The sequence below is a fragment of the Halyomorpha halys genome, unplaced genomic scaffold (assembly GCF_000696795.3).
Source record: "Halyomorpha halys isolate HHAL.00 unplaced genomic scaffold, Hhal_1.1 Scaffold1331.1, whole genome shotgun sequence".
In the NCBI taxonomy this organism is placed as follows: domain Eukaryota; kingdom Metazoa; phylum Arthropoda; class Insecta; order Hemiptera; family Pentatomidae; genus Halyomorpha; species Halyomorpha halys.
The window spans coordinates 178,438-203,339 of record NW_027114913.1 but is presented as its reverse complement, the minus strand read 5'-3'; the positions used below and the strand labels follow the sequence as shown (position 1 = coordinate 203,339).

General features: G+C 30.0%; 1 protein-coding gene across 1 annotated transcript in view; it reads right to left on the bottom strand.

Annotated features, from left to right (window-relative positions):
• LOC106689334 (neuronal growth regulator 1) overlaps nucleotides 1-8,431 on the bottom strand; it is a 177,962-nt gene extending 169,531 nt beyond the window's left edge. The window contains exon 1 of the mRNA XM_067052010.1: nucleotides 8,331-8,431. Coding sequence (XP_066908111.1) covers nucleotides 8,331-8,426 — 96 coding nt within the window. The 5' untranslated portion in view covers nucleotides 8,427-8,431. The remainder of the gene's footprint in view (nucleotides 1-8,330) is intronic.
• Nucleotides 8,432-24,902: the final 16,471 nt, after the last annotated feature.

Sequence of the window (24,902 nt, the reverse complement as noted above, 5' to 3'; positions counted from 1 at the left end):
AAATTGACTATAGATAGACGTAGTTAATTCTAGCTCAATATTACTTCATACCTCTCAATTGCTTCGGTTAACATTAACTCATTTTAACTTTTTCTAGATAAAGCATTCAAAATTATTAGCAAAAGTATTACCTAAACTAAAAAAAAAAAAAAAATCACCTTATTATTTAGTATATTAGGGAAGTCCCCCCCCCAAAAAAAAACTGAAAATAAGGTTAGTCATAAAATGATTCTAGGTTGTTCAATCACCACAGTCTGAGATTAATCAAAATCTGCAGTGATTGATTATTATAAAATTTACTCGTTATGGATTTTTATGGAGTGAACTGTATTTAGTGGATATATGATTTAATGAATCATGGCCAAATAGTGATTTTAGTTTTTATTCTTGTATACATTATGACAATTGATATATATTTAACCAAAAGTAGTTACAGTTTAAATTAGTTGGGTTAGTTAAATTTTGACTATAGATTAATCATGATTGATATGACCATTTACTTGATGGTTATTTCTGATATTGAGCTTCTGTAGATCTTGAAGATTAGATCTTGTTCTGTGTTACTCAGTTCTCTCATCCTACTTCTTTTCCCTGCCTGATTGTGTTAATTTAACAAGTCACTCATTCTGAGTGGTAGTTGAATACCAGCAAAATAGAGTTGACTTAGATAGGCTGTGGTCACTCTTCATCTTTGTTATCACTTATTGGATACCTAATCACTAGACATTGGGTAAAGCTTTGTCTCCCACTGGCAGCATTTTGAGTTATCATTCAATATGTTTGAGGGAGCTTCCTTAAACCCAGGTAGAACTCCATTTTTTAATTTCTTTTTTGTTTTTTTTTTATTTTGCGCTAGAAATCTTTATTGGAAGTTCAAATTTTATCGTCAAATAAATTCTAAAATCACAAAATCATAAAAGAAATATGTTCATAGTTATATTAACAAATTATCGTCGTTTTTCTTGTCGTTCACTATCTAACCAAACTCAAATCATATTTCCGCAGACGGGTATGAAGTGGAACACAGATCAGAACTTGGCCTGAAAATGATCTTTTGAGAAGATCCCGTGCGCACTTAGGATAATGCAGTGGGCCGCTATCTAAATTGCCCGCAGCGCCTGGGATCTGATAGCTGCCTGGAAGAGGTTTGGATCTTATCTCTCCCCTGGATATTCAATGTGCCCCGATCTACTTAATTATCCCTATAGCGACAATAAACGCTAACGAATCGCAGTCTATTGTAGCGGTAATTGGAGAATAAAGATTATAATTGAATCTCCCACGGGTAATTAAATACCCATCAGAAATGAGTTCTGATTGGCATAATTAGTGGTAAAAAGATCTTTAAGAATGTTTGTGGGTTTGAGCATACTTTATTTAGAATTTTTATTTTGATTCTAACCAACCAATTTCGTGTATAACTATATATTAAAATAACTAGTATAATATGAAACATTTCCAAAGTTCATTATTTTAAATTTAAATTTTTTTGTAGAATAATAGTTATATTTATTTTTTTAAGTCAAGGCAGTTTGAGAATTATTGTTAACAGGTCAAGGGGGTTTTGTTTTTTGAGTTGTACATTTTTTTTATTATTATTTTTTTGACTACATCTACATACCTCTGTACATCCCGGAAGTCATCAATCCTCCATGGATACACAGGCTACCAAATACAATGCTCCAATTATCCCGATTTCCCAAAAGTAGTACGTCACCTACTGAATATAGAACTAGGTTCTCATATCTTTGTCAAAATATTCCTGATCCTTTTTTGATATATACTGATGGATCAAAATCTGACGAATCCACAGTATCCTCTTTCATCATAAATAACTCAACCCATAAAATAAAACTGCATAAATTATGCAGTGTATATACAGCTGAATTACATGCAATAGCCTCAGTACTCCACTTCTTCATGACAGTGACGAATACTAACATAGTTATCATTACCAACTCTTCACTAAAAGCCATGAAGATCATGTACCCGAAACACCCGGCAATCATAAAAGTTCACAATTATACCAACATGCTGGAAAACTTGGGAAAAACTGTTTTCTTTATATTGGTGCCGGGTCACGTGGGGATGGCTGGAAAGAACTGGCGGACATTGCAGCTAAACAAGCACTTGCTCTTCCAGGTCAGGGCGCGGCCATTTCGATACCCTAAGAAATAAGTCTTCCGATGAAAAATGAAATATCATCTAGCTGGTAAGCAAGAGAAATATAATTAGAAATATAAATGAAATAGAATTATAACGCGCGAAACATGGGCGTTGATGACCTCAGGGTTTTACGCCATAAAGCCCCAGACAACAACAACAACTACATCTACATCAACACTGAGCACTTCGCTACAACCATATTCTACTGAAAAAGAAATTTTTAGCTAGGAAATGGAAACTTATACTTTCAAAAATCTTGAAGGCCCAGAGTTCTGAGAACAGCTGCATATACGCAACAGCTGGGCTAAAGGTATTTCACAGCTCTCCTGATGTTTTTGAAGATAAAATGTGAACTGATCTTCTGTGAATATTTACTACTCCGTAATAATTATAAGCTCATCTATATTAAACATCCTTTAATTTTTTCATAAATAATAACATATTATAAGTTCAAAAAAATTAAAAATTTTCTTTTTCATGCACAACATTGAATATTTTAATTTATAATTGATATATACATATTAATTTTAAATTGTTCAAAGTTATTTTGTTTATTTTTTTTTCTAAAGTTTTTATAAGTTTTGATGTATATACAATTTTAAATACGATTATTATCAATTTTCTAGAAGTGACAATCAATTAAACAAATTTTTTTTTTTAAATACTCTCTTCTCGTATCTTAATTTTAATTTATTTATTACCACGGGATAATTTACAAGTATGCAAAAAAACCTAAACGTCATTTATTTTTCAATCTTTTTATTTTGGCGCAAGCTGTTTTAGCTTAGATAATTGCTTATGTAGAGACAATTACCTAAATAGCAGGACCTAGTTAAAAAAAAAATTACAAAACACTATATATGGATTTATAATTTCATGAATCAGAGGAACTCCAAATATTAACATGGTAATTTTTAATCTGGCTGATTTACCTAAAAAAGATTTTAGAAATAATTTAGAAGAATAATTTAATTCAGAGCTTGATCCTTTAGAAAACAATCCTTCTCAAATAGCTCAGTGTATAATACAGGTATGTTTTATTTGGGCCCAGTTTTACTTAATTTGAAACTTTTATTCCGAATAAAATCTAAAAATCAAATGTTAGCATTAAATTATGAGTTTATTCACATCATAGAACTAAATTGAAATTTGGCGTATCGAACTCGCCGCCACTTAATTATTTTGATTGAGGACTGTATCTGTTTGATTGAATAATTAATTGTAAATTAATTAATTAGCCAAATGTTATTTTTATATTAAGATTTTCAAATATTTTGGGCCATTTAATGTTGGATTAAACACTTTATTAACTCTCTATTATGGCCAGACTTCATATTATGGATATCTTAAACAGAATTAAATCGATATTACTAAATCTATATTAATAATAACTTTCCCATGCCGGCTTTTTTGAATATGCGACCAAGCATATGTAAACCTAGTCCATTATGTTGGTACACACATCCATACCTTATAGTTTATTCTCTTGGCGAACATATGTATACCAAGTTCATTCTCTTCTTTCTAGTTAGTTAGGATTCCCAGAGACACCTCGTTATTCCGATTTTGTGAGAACTTAAAATTGCATTGCCCTTTCTACCATAGAATTATTTACATCCTTCTTCAATCAAGGTATGTGACACCGCCATCCATCATACATCTCTGATGACCTTAAATTCAAATCCTCAGTTCATATTCACATTATTGGTTCCCGATCTTTAGATTTGTATACCATGCCCTTCCTAACTCCAACTTTTGACAAATTCTTCCTTATCGGATCCTCTACCTTACTGAATTCCATTCCTCCTGCTATCGCTGCGTTACACTTCAAATCCTTTTATTCTATCATTTCCTATACATCCAGTTCCAATAGAATTAAAACGGGTTTCCTTATTCGTAATCAAAATTTTTAAAAACTTTAACTCTGTGCAAATTGTTTACTAAATATTTTTTATTTATTGATATATATTACAATCTGCCACACAGTTGTGGGCAATAGGTAATAGTGATGAATGATCACATTCAAACTAAAATAAAATACAATAAGAATAAAATAAATAAATGAATGAAAAAAAACTCTCTTAAAATATATACAAACAGAAGGATAAACAAAATGAACATAATCAAACTATATGTATGAAAAAAATAAATAAATAAAATAACGAAATGATAAAATAATATAATCTCTAGTCGCATTTTTACACAATATTTATATTTACACAATCGACCTGAGGATCTCTGAGCCCACTCTATCCCCCACGTGTGAGGGGTAGAGCAGAGCTCAAAAGATCGCAGCGCATCCCTCTCGCCTCTCCATAATACATAAAGAATTTATTATTATTATTATTATTATTCAGATTTCCGATTTTTGTCCGTTTTAATTTCGAGCTTTTATAATATAACATATTATGCAATTATATAAACTTTAAATGATAATTGTCATTTAGATAATTGTAATGTTAAAGGTTTAAACAAGAGATGCGAGACAGACCTAGAGGATCCTATCAATGGACCTAAATGAAATCCTTTTGTATAAAACAGGGAGCTGAAAGGGGAATGGTGTAAGTAATCCGTTATCACCTTAAGCAGATAAGGTGCTAAGGATATTCCCTGATATGGGCCATTATAGGGTTGGGTGAGGAGGGTGGGTGAAGGGGGTGGGTAGAACCATAGTGGGCTCTGACGCATTTGCAGATCGGCTTATCTTTACATATTGTGTGTCCCCTCTTCATATCCATCCGCTTACTTTTTATGGGTTTACGTACCTCAGCTCATCTCCTAGACTTATTTATCTTAGGGGTAGGGAAAGCTGAAGATGGAGGGAAAGTAATATCAAGGAATTTTCGTAGACATCGTATTTTTCTTACATTTCAATTGGTAACGGTATATATTTCTAATATGCTACTATTCTTGGTAAAAAAAATAAATAAATAACAGATTGGAAAATAAATTATTATTATATCTCCATTATTCTTTAGATGATTCCACGCTTTATTTATTTTTTCGCTTTTGTTCCTCAGAGTTCATGTAGTTATTCCCGTTGGTCTGGTACTATTATTGAAGGAAAGGAAAACGATCCTATCTTTGCCAACTTCATATTGCATACTATAAGTTTCCAGCCCACCTTTACCTGATTTTATAACTACGATTATATTGATTACAGTCAATTTTATTCTCCGTGATCATAGGCCGGATTTTTTTTTCAGATTTGGCAGCTTCTGGCAATAGCCGAATTGCCTAGAGCAACTACCAGCTTCTTCACTTAAATTATGAGCGCTCTAAATCAACCTCCACTTGTTTCAAATACCTGTGACAAGACAGAGAGAAACGTCTTAGACTCTGGGAGGTACTGCTCTAACTTCAATATGAAGGCTATAATGTTTGGTACAGAGTTCCCAGAAACAAATGTAAGTAATGAATAAATCTAATAATGTGTGTTAGTAGGGATAAAAAACCGATTCTGGCGCAGGGGTCAATTAGCCGTGACCAGTGGTCAAGGTAGGGTCGAGGCTCAAAGTCAAGGTCACGGGAGTGGGTAAGGTAGGGTCAGTGGTCAAAGGTCAAGGTCACGGGAGTGGTTAAGGTAGGGTCAAAGGTCAAATGTCACGGCTCATTGACCCCTGCGCCAGAATCGGTCTTTAATCCCTACTTGTGTTAAATGTATTTATTCTAAATTTATTTAAATTTACTTTTCTTTTTTCTTCTATAAAATTATTATGTTATTATTTAATCATATTTTATTATATCGATTTATAGATATCATATATTGTATTCTTTTAGATTTGTTAGTATTATTTTTTTTTCTTTTCTTCTTCTGCTTTTTTGCTTAGTCTTTATAATTGGTTTACATGAATACTTAGAATGCCAATATTTATTTCTCTTTATTGTGGCAGCTTGTTTTATTCTTTTTTAAAATAAAAAGAAAAGAAAAAATACCAAAGCAATATAACAGTTCCCATTTATTTCCTATTATCCCTGCTAGAAACTTAATAAGATTAGATTTCTATCCAGTAATATTTTTTTTATTACTTTATTAAAACTCTTATAACATTATTAAGCGAGATTTTTTTCTGAATGATTAATTTAATCAATACTTTCTACATTGAGCCCCTATAAATCCAATTCCAGCTTCTTCTGAATATCAGGAGGGCTATGGAAAATCCTTTCAGAAGATCTCCAATCTCTCCGCTTTCAGTAATGCATATTTTACTAATCAAGTATATTACTTGTTATCCCTGGTGGGGGTAAAATCTGAATGAAAATTAGATTCGGGCTTAATATAGTAAAAATAGTATTACATTACTATTTTGAAAAAAAATAATTTTTAAGTATATCATAGAATAGTAATCTGTAATTAAAAAAATAAATGGAAATTGATAAAATAATTTTTTTTTAGAATATAATAAGGACATTCCAACATAAAACATCATCAAGACAGAAAATTATGATTCAGTAAAGCTCATATCACATCAAGGGTCTAAATAAAGACAAACCGAATAGAAACAGTACATTATTCCAAAACATAAACATGAATTGGAGTAAGGGGAAGTAATGTTTATTATATGTAATATGCTAAATAATTTAATTGTACCTATCAGGATATATTGAACGATCTTGAACGGTACACTCTATCTGGTATATTTTTCAAAAGTGTGTATGGACAAAGGAATAAATAGCTGACTCAAACATTGAATAATAAAAATCGGTCTATATAATATAGTGAACTGGATAAAATTCAAAAAGTATAATTGGCGATTTAGTGTATATTTATACATTAAAGATATAGTTTTTTTTAATAATAGCACTTCAAACAAAAAAATAAGTTTTAGTTTCATTTTGAAATTGTCGTGTTCCAAATTCCATATATTTTACTGTAAACAGGATTTTCTTTTTCAACTGCGGTCCCCATATATACTATCTCAAATCTAGTAGGATTGTCAAAAAGTAACCAAAGTTCATGGATTATAATTTGTGATATATACTCACTGCTTAGAGTAATCTTAACAACTTTGGCATAAAAGATTTGCAACTCATTTAATTGTAATGTTTCAAAGCCAGACATCTTATAATCACTACAGTAGGGCTCTTTTATTAAGACTTTATAAAAATTTCTTATTAAAAATCATCTTTCTAAATAGTATCCTCATATTTTTTCCTAACTATGAAAAAAAAGACTTCTAAAGTCTATCTCGACTTCAGTAGAATTAAAATAACAAATAACTCTGTACCGCTACAACAGATAAAGGGTTTGGGGTTTAGTACTTAATGAAGAAATATTACTAGACTAACAGTTGTGCAAGAAGGTGATTTGGTCAGAATAAAGTTCAAACGCCGACTTTTTCCCCAATTAAAGATCTCTACTTTATGAGGCTGAGTAGATCCCAAACCCACGGGGTTGACTCATGGTTACAGTAACAGAATAAATAAACATCTGCCACAGCCGATATATATAACAGGATTCGAATCTGGGTCCATGGATTTAATAGTACATTGCCTTACCACTCAGCCACCCCGCTTGCAGTAGAATTAACATTGAACATTTCTCGGAAGATTGCCCTTTTATGACATATTTACTTGATTTCAACATCCTAACATTGTTTCGGGCCGATTATCCATTAACTTATTTCATTGGTATTCAAAATTAATCAATAATAATTAAATCAAAAGTCATAAAATTATACAGTAAATTTCAAATAAATAAGACAATAAATCATAGCTTACTACAGCTAGTTTTACAATTATATATCAATTCACAAATTAAAAAAATTGAAGTAATCCTAAAAATTTAAATATAAATTATTATGTTTTCTAACCTAAAATATACGACAAACATATATCAACAAAGATTAAAAGAAATTTTCCTATCCAAAATCTAGATATAACTTGATAATATTTATCGTTTTTTCATTAATCTTAAGTATTTGTATCTTATTTGTCATGAATACCTACAAATATTTTTAAAAACCCTACTTTACTTAATTTTAATGTTTCTAATAGTTTTAAGCTATCTTAACATTGACATTTATTATTTTATTATGTCTTACTAGAGTCTACTAAGCTTTATTGACTTATGATTTGATTAATTGGCTGTGAGTCATTATGATTAATGACTTAATGAGATTAAATGTTCTTTTAATAATGAGCGATTGTAGAAGACTACTTACCTTATAAGCTCCAAGATCCTCAACGATGCAGGTCAGAACAGCTTCCCGTCCAACGGCCACCGTCAAATTGGCGATGGGTTCACCGAACTTGGGCATTTCTGAAAATTATGAAAAAGCGTTAAGTACTTTTGTGTAAAAGTTCGTTGAATGAAAAATTAAACTTTTTTTTTTTTAAATGCACTTGACAATATGTTTCATGAAAATATATCCCTACATTCTTTTCATTAACTACATAAAATATTTTAAAAATTTATATAAATGTTGTTGAAAGAAATTATATACATTGTTAAAAAATTGTAAATTGAAGTTAAATTTTTAAAAAAATTATTGACATTTATAACTATATTTAGATAAAAATTCATATAGTAGTTTGAAGTTAGATTATAATGGTATGATATAGACATGTAATTAAACTACCCATTGGTAGCACTCTAATAACATTTATACATTAGAAGGTCTCGATGTCATCTTATTTTTGTCTGAATGGAAGAAAAAGCAAGGTTAGAAATTAGTTGGTTTGGGGGGTTAGGATATCTAGTATATGCAACATTAAAGTCTTTATGGATGACTTTATTAGTGGAAAGTAAGGAGGATTGAGGATTTTACGAATGATTTCGGATTGTAAGGATTTGATACCAGAGGAATTCAAAGGTTTAGTGGAGCCCCAAAGCTCAACACTGGATGTCTAGATTGGCCTTATTACAAGTATGTAGATCCGTCTTTTGTAATGGATTGGAAGTTTAGAAAGTTTTTCCAGTAAGTGCTGTAATAGTATAAATCGACGTACAGTTTCCTATATTTTTATTTGGATAACAAGTTAGTGGCTGAACCAAATGTTGTCCAAAGTAGCGGCTTTGTTCGACAGGGGTAAGAGAAATATTATTAAATGGTACTATAGGACAGTCTGTTTAAACTAAATATCCATTATCAACCATCCAAAATTCGTTGAAAATGAGTATTAATGAAATTAGTCATTGAAATGTTTGTATGATTTCCTTATGGTTGCCAATAATTTTATAAGTTAAAAATTGGTCCTAAGATCTCGAAACGGGTTAAGGTAGGAGCTTTGTTAAGTTAAAGAGCATGAAATAAATCCTTTAAAATTATATTCATAATTTATTAGCAATTTTAGCACAACTTTTTATCAAATTCATTTCGTAGTTAATAGTTTTATAATTTCAAAATTGTGTATCAAGCAAAATTTCACGAAAATTCAGAGATGTAATTTACGGGAACCTTCATAGAATGAACTTATAGGGATATTGGATTCCTTATTTTTCATACATCCTTTATTAGTTTTAGTTCTGTTGATATATGGGAATTTTTTTAATTTTAATTTCAAATATATTTTTGTATTTATACTGTTTGCGCCTGGCTGGTTGAAAATCGTCAGAACAAACCTTATATGAATGCGCTTTTCATCATTTTACATTACCTTATACGTAAATATATCTGTTTTTTATCTATATCTTTCCACAGCTAGATAAGAGTTGTGTTACAGGCCCTTATTAAAATGTCTTTTCAATCTAGGAAAAAAAAACTGTTATCTCATATAATTAACAATTAAATCCGTTATAGTTTATATTTATTCATTGTTCAATATTGGAGAAGATGTGAAATGGTTATTTTCAAACAAACAAAATTAAAGGTACTTCTGAGAAAGCTATTTTGAAAATTCTGTCAAACTATTTCAGCGGAGACAAGGCCTTCCTGATATTAAATATCATTAAATTGTACTTTGACATAACCAGTTTAATCAAAATCGTTCTAGCCGTTTTTGAGAAAGTAGAAGAGATGAGAAAAATAGATTCAATAAAGTGGCACTTCCGGTCAGTCAATTTTATCGAAAACATTACACAAACATTCCAGGGATATACAAACCATAAATATGGAATTCCAGTTCCAGTCGATCGAGTTTTTATTGTTCAGCTGAGCTGTTCACATACACACAAGCCATTTTACGAGACTTGGAATCAGGTAACGTATATTTTCATCAACAACTCGAGTCGTAATATTACAAGATCTTAACATATATATTCTACGTGAGTACTGGTTATAAATTTATTAGAAGAATCAGAAGATTCCCTTTCTTATCAACATATATAAGTCGACCACCAGGTTTTTCCCAAACTAACAGTACAAGAGCCCAAGAGGAGAAAAAAGGCAGTTATCTCACCCCAATTTCTGATTACTTTAATGAAAAATATGTATAATTAATAGTCAAAATTGATGAGTCTGCCAAGTATAGGTAGGGGCAATAAAAAATGGGGGCTGTATCTTAGAAAGTAGGAACAACACAAGAAAACCTAAGAGAACGTCATTTAAAGAAGAGTAAATTTGCTAAAATATGAGCCCTAATAGAGTTATTTACGTTAAATAGTTTTTGAGATATGGCTTTTTAAAAAGCAACATTTCATAAAAATGTTGTATGGGACGTACTGAAGGATCAGTAGTTAGTAGATTTATTTTTAAAAATGTACATCTCAAGAGCCATTTGACGTACAGATGTGTATTAGCACTCAAATTAAGGCTAGTTTAATGGACTATAAGTAGTTTATGATGTTTATCTTCGTAGGAGTAATTGTTTACAAGAAATTTGCTAAAATAAATTGATTTATAGTTGTTCGGACAAATCTTTATTTGCCAAATTTATATTCATCTGTGAATATCATAAAAACTACTACCCCCTCGAAGATAAGTGTAATAAACTACTCTATAGTAAGTTAAATTTCCTTTATTTTGAGTTTTGACGGACATATGTGCGTCTTATGAAATTAGAGATATATTTTTTCAAAAAACAATAATTTTATACGAGCAGCTAGAAATTAACATTTTGTGAATTTATTTTGTCAAATATAATAAAAACTACTATTCCTACAAAGATAAATATAAAACTATTTTTTAGTAAATTTAACTAGCTTTAATATGAGCGCTGGCAGACATCTGTACGTCCAATGGTTTCTGAAATAAAGTTTTTCATAAATCAAACTTATTGTTTAAACAACTATAAATCAATTTATTTTAGCAAACACCATGAAAACTACTATTCCTACGAAGGTAAAGGTCATAAACTTATTTATAGTTCATTACACTAACTCTAATGTGAGTGCTAATAGACATCTGTACGTCACATAGTTCCTGAGATATAGATTTCTCAAAATAAATTAACTAACTACTAATCTTTCAGTAGATTTTTAAGAAATTTTGCTTTTTAAAAAGCTATATCTCGAGAAATATTGGACGTAAATAGCTCTTTTAGGGTAAATATTTCAGCAAATTTACTCTTATTTAAATAATGTTCTCTTAGAGTTTCTAGTGTTATTGGTAGTTTATAAGATAGAGCTCCGAATGAAAAACTAATGTTTTTTTAAGGTTTTGAAACAGCCGCCATTTTTTATTCCCCCTATCTATACTGCAGACTCATCAATTTTGACTAAATAAGTAATTATACCTAGTTTTCAGTAAAGTAATCAAAAATTGGGGTGAGATAACTGCCTTTTTTTCTTCCCGGCTCTTGTACTATAAGGGTACCCAGTTTATGAGCTCGGGTGGATCCCTGAGGACTCCTGAGGGTTTAGAGTAAACTCACGGCTACAGAATAAATAAATATCTGTCACAGCCGGATACGAATCAATTTTGCTTATTTGACAATAGTAAGTGCAAGCTTTCAAACCACTGAAACAATTAAGATGACAACGGGCAATTTTAAGTGCTTAATAGAGAGAATGCAGTGAACGAGGAAAGCGGTGAATCTTAATGAGCCAGCTAGGCAACTGTCTCACCCTTGGGCCACAATAAAGCCATGGGACAATTGGATTCCTCAACGGAGTTGTCTTCAAATGTAATTCTCTGTTAGGTTCACTGCAGCCATGATTTCGAATTGAATTTCTCTTCAAGTAGATCGGTAAAGCACATAAACATGAACATAAGTTCCGATATCCTTATGGAAGTATTTCCATGACCCACAAAAAAGTCTGCCAAGGGCATAGGTCAGCCCTCACAATTCCTACTGGGTAAGTTTGTAAATAATTTTATTTACTTTTTTTTTTTACTAAATTTTACATTTTTTTTTTTTTATAACATCCATTATATTTTTTCAAACGTATTACGATTTAGCTCTTCCTTAATCAATTAGTAATGGCTTAGGGAATTTTAACCCAATTTAGTAGAATGTAATATATTTTAAAACAGTTCAACAAAGCAACTAAAAGAACTAATATTTTTTAAATTCCTGCTGGGTAAGTATGTAAATAATTTCATGGCTCAAGAATTTTTTTTTTTCGTTTTATAATAAATTATAGCGGAGGAGCCGTGTTTGAAACAAATATATTTCCTAACAAAATCAATGTATTTAATTTTTTAGAAAATTATAGAAGTGAACTACTTTTGATTTATTGTTATTCAATACCACCCTAAACTTGGATTCTTGCATTCTAAATTTTACATTCTTTTTTCAACATTCATTATATTTTTTCAAATTTATTATGATTTAGCTCTTCATGAATCAATTAATAATGGCTTAACAAATTTTAATCCAGTCTAGTAGAAGGTAATATATTTAAAAACCGTTCAGTAGCTTAAATATAGAATTTTAATTAATTTCCAACAATTAATATGATAATTTTTAACAATAAGCTTTTCTTGAGACTAAAAAAATAAAATAGGTTATATTTTTATATAACTTCTACTGCGTAAATATGTAAATAATTTCAGGGCTTAAGAATATACTTCTTTTTTTTGTTTTATAATAAAATATAAAGGAAGGAGCCGCGTTTGAAATATACGTTTCAAGAAATAAAATTTTGAGCATGCTTCAGCGAAAGTAGAGAGTGAAATTTGATAAAATTATGAAGTGACCATATTTATATAGATCCCAAACTCCCTTAAAAAAAAAAAGTTAAACAAGAAAACACGTATATTCAAGCGAAAGTGATAGTAGTTGACAGAATCTGATAAAATTCGTACAAAACCAATTTTAAACTAATCCTCAACTTTACTTCAAATTTAGGCCAAATCAGACTAGCCATATTCTAAATACAAAAATGTAGTGGAACATACGTTTATGCAAGTATAAGCGAAAATAACTTACGGAATATGATAAATACCATAAAACCGACCAACTAGGAACTAACATATGTAATGGCTTAAAATTTTGATTACAGCCAAGCAGATGGTTTGAGTTTTTAAAGTATATTTCCTAAAAAAAGATATGTATTTAATTTAAAAGAATGTTTTAAATGTTAAAAATGTTTTCTTTTTAATAAAAAAAAATTAATTAAAAACGACTACTTTTCATTTCTTTTTTATAAATATCACCCTAAACTTGTATTCTAAATTTAATTTTTTTTTTTTTTAACATCAGTTATATTTTTCTGAACGTATTATGATAAAACATAGCTCTTCATGAAGCTAATCATAATGGCTTGACGATTTTTTACCCAATATATTTTAAAACCGTTCAGCAGTTCCAATAGAGAATTTTAATTAATTTCCAATAATTAAAACCGTAATTTTTAACAATCACTCTTTTTAAAGACTAAATAAATAAAAGTAGTTGTATTTTCATTGCAATATAGATTTTTGATAGGTTACAGTAAACAAGGAGAAAGTTTTAAGCTTTAATGAAGCTGGAAGAGGAAAAGAAAACTAAGCAGGTTGTGGGTGATACACAAATAACGGGTAACACCCAGAAACCGATTTTTAGCAAAACTTCATCTAAAAAAACAGGAATTTTCTTGGAACAGTTCTCAGCTAAAACTAATTTCAAGCGAAACGGTTAATTTGGTTTGCTTGCACTCATTATCGTGGCCATAAAAAATGCCATAAGCAATCAAAACGAACTTTATAAAATCATTCGGCGATAAATAATTCTCCAATTATTAATTTAATAATCTCAATTTATTAAATAGTAACGATTAATCAGGATACAACTTTTGTTATGAAAGAATATTAAATACATCAATCCAAAACAATAACGATTCTTGACTAACCAACCTGTAATTTTTCTATTTAAGCCGGGTTGTGTGAAAGGAATAAGAGTCAAAATGGTTCGCCAACGTTACGTTTAAGATACTATTAGATATAGACCTGGGTCCTGTTTCATAATAAAGTACAAACTAATACTACATTAGTCTTGTCGATTTAAATTAATACAATTACACTGACTTGTATAATAGTAACTTGTACTTTAGCACTTTTAAACTTCTGGAATATCAGTAATAATCCTCCCTATTATTAAAAAATAAGTATTAGCGTAATTAACACGTTGTTTCTATACTTGTATTATGAACTAATACTATTAGCTTTCATTAACATTTATATATTTGTTTTTATTTGCTTTATTTTTCTAAGACTTTTTTTCTGAATTTATTCAACATATTTCGAAATATTCCATAGCCTTTTCTAGCACGTCCAAATATGATTAAAATTATTTTTATAAGTATTCAATTAACACAAACATATTCTTATCGATAGATACGTGGACATAAAATTAAGATTTCAGAATAATATTCTTTTCTAAGGGTCACAAAGTGTTAAATATAATAATTTCTGGGAGTTAGAAATCGTCAATATCCAACACTGCTAAGAATCCGATAAGAATGCACAGCACTGTGAAATCAATACAGGCATTAGATTTGAAAATAGACAAAGCAGTGACCGAAACGTCATCTAATTAATCAGTAAAGTATGCTTGGAGTAGAGAGTTTTTTTTATCCATATATTATTGCCTATAAAAAAAATTATGATTTATTCGAATAAAAAAATATTGTTCTGAGTCAGACATCGCAATACGAATCTAAGTGCTCGTGGAAATTAAAACGACATTTAATAATTATAATATTAGTAATTCATCACGTCTATTAGAAGAAATTTTTCTCGAAATCGTAGAAATGGTATGGTAACTGTCATTCTTGGAAAATTAAGTCTCTGAATCATCTAGACTAAAAGTCTAATTGAATGAGAAATAAAGTTCTATGGAATGGGATCACACTCTGTGGTGAAGAAGTATGTACCTATATTATTATATATAATTATTTTGTATTATTTATATTATTATTATATAGGCATTTTCTTATGATGAACGAGAAGCAAGAGGACTCCGAGGATTCATAATTTGTTCTCAAATTGCAACAGAAATTTAACACTGACACAACAGCATAATCCACATTAACTGTTCTTCGTGCTTGGTTTAGTTTAAAAGAAGTCAACCAAGTACCCAATTCTTACCCTGAAAAAAGGCCTACCGTACGATCAATACAGTCCAAAAGTGATGATGTCGTAAGCATTATGTAAAGAGCGGGATAGGACCAGAAGGAGTAGCTACTGGAACCGTAGGGGCTATTACTGGAGCTGGAGGGATGAAATCTCTCTGTGGACATGAAAATTTCAGGGGTCGTCCGCGACCAATGGACCTCTGTCCTCTCCTCACTGCCTTTTTATATTTACCCAAGTCCTCTACCTTCTTTTATTATGAATGCCAGGCCTTTATTTGCCCTCCGCTGTTGCAAGATGTTAGAGAATTAGGGCTTGGAGAGGGGTAATATCTGATTGTTTTATTTTCTGTTGGTTTTTTTAACACTACAGAGACAGAGTTATGTCTAAATTACAGAAATGTGACACAAAGAATAAGTTATTTCATTGGTCATTTCTACATGTTTTTGACCAAGACCTATCTTAGCCTCGTTTTTGGTCTACTGACAGTCCCATTTCCACATGACACATACCAGCCGTGCAAGAAACGTCAATTCAACAGTTTAACTTAGGTATAGGATGACTAATAATTCATTGGAAACAGACAACCTCATGAACTGTATGAGGTTGGTATTCTGTGGTTATAATCTGCCAAGAGTTCACTTTCAAGGAGTCTACATATGACAGTTAATTGTAGCGCATATTCAGATAGTTGATAGTAATATTATATATCAATCAATCAATAGAAAAATAGAATTTCTGTAACAGCTAATGTCATGCTTTACACAGTGGTAGTGAGTACAACACATGTTACTGTCACTAACGCTGTTAGTATCACTGGCAGTATGTAACCTGGGGTATAGTGAATGATCAGTTCGTTACATTAACCCGAATGTAAAAACAAATAAGTTAAAAGCTAGACAAAAAAGAATGATGAGTGAACTCTGAAAGAAACAAATATGGGATTATGCCTTAATTGAAAATTGCATGAATTGACTGAAAAATAAAATTGTTGAATTACACCTATACATGCTTTTGATAATAAATCTGTCTTTTATCTTTCTGAAATGTATTTAATCTCCCAACGAATAACACAGTCTCATAAACTACTTATATTTTATTTTAGTTATCTTTTCCAAATATGAATTCACTAGTCGTAGATTAATCATTGACAATTTTTATAAGTAGCATTTCATAAGTATAACATAAGTAGCATTTCTTTTGACATAATGAGTGATGTCTAAAACGGTCAGGAGGAATGGAGTACCATACTCTCCTTCAAGGGGAAAGTGAAGCCAATAAGAGGTGACTTGATTACGCTCTTGAAGCTCAGATGTACGTTGAGGGTAATAGGAATGTCCACCATTGTAATATAAACTGAAACTGAAGGAATCGATGATTGGGTCCTAACCCTCCCCTACCTCAAGAGTTCTTTTTGGCTTCACTTTTTCTTACCCTCATCATTTTACTCCATCCTCCAAGAAAAGGATTAAGTAGATGGAGAAAACTATTTGTAAATAAAAATAAATACGCAGTTATTGGATTAATTTCCAACAATGAACCTTTTCCATTTTAGAAAAGAAAAAAAATATCACCACCATTTAAAAATTTGAAATTTCACATTTAAAGATAAACAGAATACGAAAATCAAATAAAGACAAACAAAAAACTCTTTTCTCTCATTCATCCACGTCCACTTTCTTAAGATCTGGTATCAAATGCACAGTTCCTTTCAAAACGACGGACTGTGACACCATGTTACTCAATATGTCTTATTACATCAAATTAATATTAAATCTGTACCGCTACAATCCATGAAGGGTCTGGGGTTTAGTACTTTGTAAGGGAGTACTGTAACGAGGCCAACGGTTGTGCAAGGAGGTGATTTGGTCAGAATCACGCTCGATCACCAGATCTGGATGGACCTTAGGAGGGCTCCAGAACCCACAGGAGTTGACTCACGGCTACAGTGTAACAGAAAAAATTTTCTGCCCAGCCGGATTCGAACTCGGGTCCTTAGAGTTAGTAGCCACAGGCCTTACCTCGCGGGTAACCGCACCTCCTGCCTTATATATTATACTCCTGCATTATATATTATACTCTAATAAATTTCTGTCTGCATGTTCATTAAATAGATTTCGAAATCCAGCAGAAAGATTTTGCCTAACTGTTAGATGACCCATTTCTTAGCCAAGAAAGTCCATTGGTGAAACCATTTAATCAAGAAAAACTCTTATTTAGGAAGAAGCAGGCCGGTAGAAAAAAGTGAATAAAAAAAGACCAAAAAGGGTTTTATTAAACTGAACTAATGGCCGCGGTAATTTATTCAAGTCAAATTTCATTTAAATTATATTTTTTAAATAAATTATTCAACATTAATTACTTTATTTTTGATGTTAAATATTTTAAATTCAAATAAAACATTTATTTTAAATATTTGACTCAGTAATATGATTACAGAAATTCGGTGCCGTGCGCTGATCACACTTTTACTTATCACCCCATTTTGAGTTCAAATTAATCCTTGCTCCTTTCAGAACAGATATGTGTATATTATTCACTGTAAAAATATTCACTCGCAGTCATTTTTAAAAGAGTCTCTCTATCAACTTATTCCATTTTTAACTGAAATAAGAATATTTCTCGTTCCAAAGTTATGATATTTTTCTTTTTCCAAATTATGATAGAAATATAACAAAAAAAAATGGTTAACTAAAATAACATAATACTAAGAATGATTTTATAGAATTGGTCATAAAATTAATTGAGAGGTCTAAATATAAGTGGAATGAAAAAATTAATTATTTAATAACTATGTATACTTAACAAAAATCTCAGACTGGCTAAACTAAAAAACTGTGTATGCGCCCGACAGTTAAATTCGTGTTAGAACAGATCTGTTATTGGCATGTCTTCGTCATTACCTAATATTTTCTTCGACTTCATTTGTTAAATATATATATTTTTTCATATTTATATTTGAGTCTTCAACGATACAAAATACATTTATATTACTACTCATATTTCTAGAAATGTGTTTTTCAACCTGTAACAAATATTTTTCCCCTCATCTCCTCAGCCTAATTATCAAATCCTTTCATAGTTTATAGTTATCTGTTTTTACTCCTAATAAAAATAAGAAATTGTTAATTATCCTAAATAAACTAAATTGAAGATACATCATTACATTTGTTTTTTTTAAATTTCAGAACCCCTTAATCTGAAATTTGTAAAAGAGTATAGAAATTTTCCCTTATTAATTATTGATTAATAATCAGTTATTAAATGAAATACAAAAAAAAAAAAATACTTAACCTTATGCAATGCGAGGATATAATTAAACTTTCGGTTACGTCATAGTGAGTTATAGATAATCAAAAGTTGAATAAATATTTAAAAGTCACATATTTCTCTAAGATCGAGCTCATTTAGAAATTCGACCGAAAAGTATCCCAGTATAATAGTCAAGGGGAGAAGCCCTTTCCTTTGTTCGAGGTCTACGGAGGGAAGTTTCCCTAAGACAATGAAACTTGTCTAATGTTAAAAGAACATTAAATAAAAGTTTATCAACGGAAAGTTTTTTTAGAAGTAATGGAATAAATGGCGGTTATTTTAATGACTGCAAACAATGAGTTCAACGGAATTGACTGCTAATTTTTAAAACCGCTCACGATCACAATTATATTACAAAAAGAAATGAAATGATTTGAAATGAGTTGTATTTATATTTCGACAGTGCGTGCTGGTATCTTGTACCGATTACACTTTCGGCCGTGCTTCAACTTTGGTTTGATATACACATATTATTTTAAATATCTAAATAAAGCGAAGATAACTATACGAGCTTGAGTAATTTTAGTAAAGCTTTTTACAAAGTTATCTATTTCGAAATTTTATCTTTATCACTCATAATTTAGGGCAGAGAAAATATATATATATTTTTTTATTTATTTATTTATTGATATTTACAACTGTATAAAAAAAAAAATACAACAAGTAAATTTGATCATAATGACATAATGATATGATGCAGGATGTAGAGAAACTACCCAGTAGTAGAACTCTAAAAATAGTTTACAATATAAGGTCACGAGGCCATCTTCTTTTCAGGCGCCTCGGAGGGTTGCCAGGAATGGAAGAGGAAGCAAGGTTAGAAACTAGTGGGTTTGGGTGGTTAGGGAGTTTATTATGGAAGGAATAATATCGGGTTCGGGCTAGATCGGTTACATAAGGAACATTTAGGTCTTTATGGATGGTGAGAAAATATTAAATTGATCTTTTTACTTCAGGATAATTAGAAATAAAAATTTATGAAATTCATAATCTTGAAATTCTTAGGTGATAGTAAAATATAAATAAATAAAACAAAAAAAGTGGAAATCTTTGGAATATGTATATAAACTGTGTGTTAAAAAATAGCAATATAGACAACCCGTTCGTCCTTATATCAAAAAAGAAATAATATCAGATAAATAATGCAAATTTCACATTTTTAAAAAATATTCTTAATCTCATCAAATCAAAATGAATCATCAAAATGGCTTTTACTTTTTTCTTTTTTGAAAGGATAGAAAAAGAGAATGTCTCTTGTTCACCCTATAAGGACCTCGAGACCGAATTACGACAGGCCGATAGAGGCATCAGGTGGGCCTAGGCCATCAGAAGATTGGCTTTCTGGTACTTGAAAAAGTAGATGAAGAAAGAAGAGAAGAATGGAGAAGGGAACTATTGGATTTTTTTTTTCAAAGAACGTTGTATTTTTTTATTTGGTTAATCCTTATCTCTTGGTAATCAATTTGCAATTTTTTTTTAATAGTTCCTTATGGGTTGACTAAATATGAAGACTATAGCTTTTAGTAATTTTATTCATTATTGTACAGGTGTTAAAGAATAACTTATGAAATAAACTGGATATACTTTTTTTCCCTCACTAACCAATCATTGAATAAATGACCAGAAGTGGAATAAAGGATGCGATATACAACATGGGATTATTGTGAAAGAGGAATATAATCTCTACCAGGGGATACGATACTGAATAGTTTATAATGAGATCTGAAAGCAAGTTGAATGTTTGATTTAGAGAAAAGCAATAATTTTTTGATGTTAGCATTTAATCAACTTTTAAATTCTTTTGTTGTTACTTTTTCTTTTTTAATATTTTACGTCATTAAAAAAAATTGTCAGTCATTTATCTTACTTTAACTTAACTAATTAATCCAACTTTACTTACAGGCCTTTGAGAGTTTCCAGTTTTTCGAAAGCAACATTTTATTTGTACTTCCTAGCAGTCAATGATATATAAACTTTTATTTATCTTTCTTTGTATTCCTTATTCTAATAGTGTAAGAGCCGAGAAGAAAAAAATGCAGTTATCTCACCCCAATTTTTGATTACTTCAATGAAAACTATGTATAATTACTAGTCAAAATGGATGAGTCTGCCAAGTATAGTTAGGGGGGAATAAAAAATGGCGCCTGTTTCAAAACCTTAAAAAACATTACATAACATTTTCATTCGGAGCTCTATATCTTAAAAACTACCAACAACACTAGAACATCTAAAAGAACATTATTTAAAGAACAGTAAATTTGATGAAATATTAGGCCTAACAGAGCTATTTACGTCCAATAGTTCTCGAGATAACTAAGCTTTTTAAAAAGCAAAATTTCTTTAAAATCTACTGAATGATTAGTAGTTAGTTAATTTATTTTGAGAAATCTATATCTCAGGTACTATGTGACCTACAGATGTCTATTAGCAATCAAATTAAAGCTAGTTTAATGGACTATAAAGATGCTTATGACCTTTACCTTCCGAGAAATAGTAGTTTTCATGAAATTTTCTAAAATAAACTGATTTATAGTTGTTCGGACAATAAGTTTGATTTATGAAAAACTTCATTTCATAAACCATTGGACGTACAGATGTCTGCCAGCGCTCAAATTAAAATTTATCCTCTGGGGCTCTTGTACAATAATATCTTCTCATTTTTTCATCCTTACCCAAGTTATTATGTTATGTAAACTATATCAAATAATTGTTTATAAAAGGAGAAGATGATTGGGGGTGTGGTCATAATATAACTCAAATAAGTTGAAATAACTTATTTACTAGTGCCAACGTTTTGGTCAGAATTACTAGCCTTCATCAAAGACAAAAACAAAGAACAAGATAACAACCAATGAATACAAAAAATAAAATAAATAGAATGACATAGAGTAAATAATTGTACATAATGAAAATTAATAAAATTAAAGTGATGACAGAAGTGGAAAATAAAATATATATATATAAGTTATGTAATGCAAAGAAATATGAATATATTAGTTTATTAATAATTTAAAAATAAAAATTATGGAAAAAACTGATGAAAAATGAAACCATAATATTAAATAAAAAAAAAAAAATATGAAGTTAAGTTGGACAAAAGAAGTGTATTTTTTTTCTTACCTCCTTTATTAAATAAATAAATAACATTATTAATATATATCTGAATATATATATACATAATTGGTACCCTTCCTTTGCCATATGGCATTATGGCACTATAAGGGGTTGGGCTGGGTCCGCTAAAGGCGAGGAGGTTACAAAGAACGGGGAGAGCCGCTCCACTGAGGGCAAAAGAACTGTATTTTTTTTTTTTTTTTTTTTTCATACCCTCCTATAATGATGTTATTGAATATCTGGAACATACATATAGGAGGTATGCTATATGTATATCTGGGTGTTAATGATACCTTGGATTGCCTTTTGGGATTATAAGGTTAGGTGAGGGGTCCATTGAAGGTTGTTACTTGGTTGTCTGACGCTAGTGGATTATTGGAACGGGGAGGGGCCGTTCCGCTGGTAAAAAGAACTGTATAGAATACATAACAATAATAATATAAGCATAATAAATAAATAATAAGCATTATAATGAACATATCTAATAACGTGAGTAAGGAAAATGAATGTAATTTTCAAATAATTGTTATTTTTACAAACTAACATATATAATTAATTACAAACACGTTTTCTCTCTCACTTTTTTTATAACATTAATTTTAAACAATATTAATTTCCTAAATATATTTACCTACTGAATTTTCATTTGTAAATTACATTATTTTTCTTTATTTTTTCATAATTTTAATATTACTATATTCTCATACCATTTTTACCTCTTTATAATACTTACATTATATATTTTCTTCCTATGCATCTTATGCACCTTTATTATTTTCTAGTTATTCTGTATTTCCTTTTATTCATTATGTTTATACGTTATTTTTGTTCTTAGCTCTGAAGAAGACCTGAAACTCTGGCCGAAACGTTGGCACTGATAACATAAGTGTTCACTTATTCGTGTTGTTTACTGACCACTTCCCCAAAAAATCTTCTTCTCTAACTAATAAATTTATAAATTAATAATTATTAATTAATTGATAAAACAGTTATCGGGAAGATTCAAATAAGAATTACAGTAAATGTAACTTGTTAACTTAACGGAACCAAGTCCGACAAGTTCCTTGTGGGAAGAATCAATTTGTACTGGCCTACGGTAGACCGACCCATAAAGACAAGCAATAAAAGTCCCTCAGTTTATTGTCTTTTCCGAACTGAATTCAGTCTTCCTCAACCGGGGTGAGAAAGCACTAAACTTAAATTTATACGAGTCCTTTTATGATGTATCTAACGGAATAGTTGTTAACGGCATTGTTGTCACTACTGTAATTTAAATCAGTTTCTTCAATAGAAAAACAATATTAATAAAATGTTTTATTTTTTACGTTATTGTCAGATAATTTTTTCTTTTCTTCAGAACTTTTTCATTATTTCTTTGTAGAGGATTTATTCTATACAAGAAAAGTAAAGCAGATTTATGGAGAACATTTTGATTAAGTTTCATCAAAATTCTTGGAGTCGTTATTGCGCTAAATTCTACTACGCATCTAATTTGGAAGACATGCATCAAAGGCTGAAACACTACAAAACGAGGCCGTGAAACAAAATCAACAAAAAATTCCATTTCACTTCAATTTTAAATTACTTAAATTTAAATATGTAGTTAAGTTTTTTTTTTGTTTAATGCAATCCAGAAACTAGGTGACAACATATTCCAACCATGGTGGGGGCGTCAAGTTTTTCATTTTCCAAATTCAAAATTTCAATAAAAAAAGTCAATATCCAGGGCTGAATTCGAACCGGTGCCGCCCGCAGATCTTAAAACGATAGACCTAGGCCCAACCAACTGAGCTACGGACGGCCCTTAATTAAGAGTTTACATTTTTCACTCTAACTTGGGGGGAATACAAAATGAAGGTTGTTTTACAACATTATGAAATAATCATATTTCACTCGGAGCTCTATATCCTTAAAACTATTTTCAACACTTACAAAACTTAATAGAACAGCATTTGAAAATGAATAAACTTGCAAATGAAGAAAATTTAATAACTTTATACAAGTTTTAATTAAAGTAATAAAAAATTTGGGTAAGCTAATAGCTCGTTTTCATCTCTTGGGCTATTGGTATAAAACAAGAAGTAACGAAACTTCCCTTAATTAATGACTAAGATATAGGCAAATAAAACCTCCAATCTGCCACCATTTTGAAATGAAGTTATTGTAATTAGTTCCAAGGAGTATACTTATTCAACGATAAAAACGTATGACAATAATAAAAAAAAATTCCATTTGTAAATTATATATTTTCAAGTTTAACCCTGAAATAACTTTATAAACAATGTATATTTTAAAATAACTTATCTTATAGGACAAATTTTGAATTACTTTTATAATATAATCCTTCTAATGCTTCAACACAACATTCTAACTCTTTTGGATTCTATTTCCATTTAAATATTTACATCTGACCACGCATTTTCCTGTTTAATTAATATAATTAAATATGTATAAGTAATATACAGTATCTATAACTAAAAAATATAAATAATAACGACAATTAATTTCGAATAGCCTAACATTAAAAAAAATGTTACTGGAATAAATGTGATAAATTTCTAAGTCGAACGAGTCAATTGATTATTGATAAAAAAATATTACAAGATAAATTGTCATTTTTTTTTTTGTTTTGTTTTTAAGATGTTAAAATGGTTGAGTAAGCGAATAACTACAATTTTAAGGTTTATACAAAATTTAAAAGAATTTAATTTCAGAAATCGGTGAATTATTGAATTTATAACAATTAGATAATTTTTTCTTTCAACAGTTTAGCCCTTAACTCAAAATTGCTAGAGAAGTCACTTAAGCCACACTCACTTTTATCTCCTCATTTCAACTATTAAGTTAAGTAGTATTTTACTCTCCTCTTATTCTTTGTGCCACTCAGGTTAGATTAGAGACTTAAACAAACGCCATATATTTAGTCTGGAAATA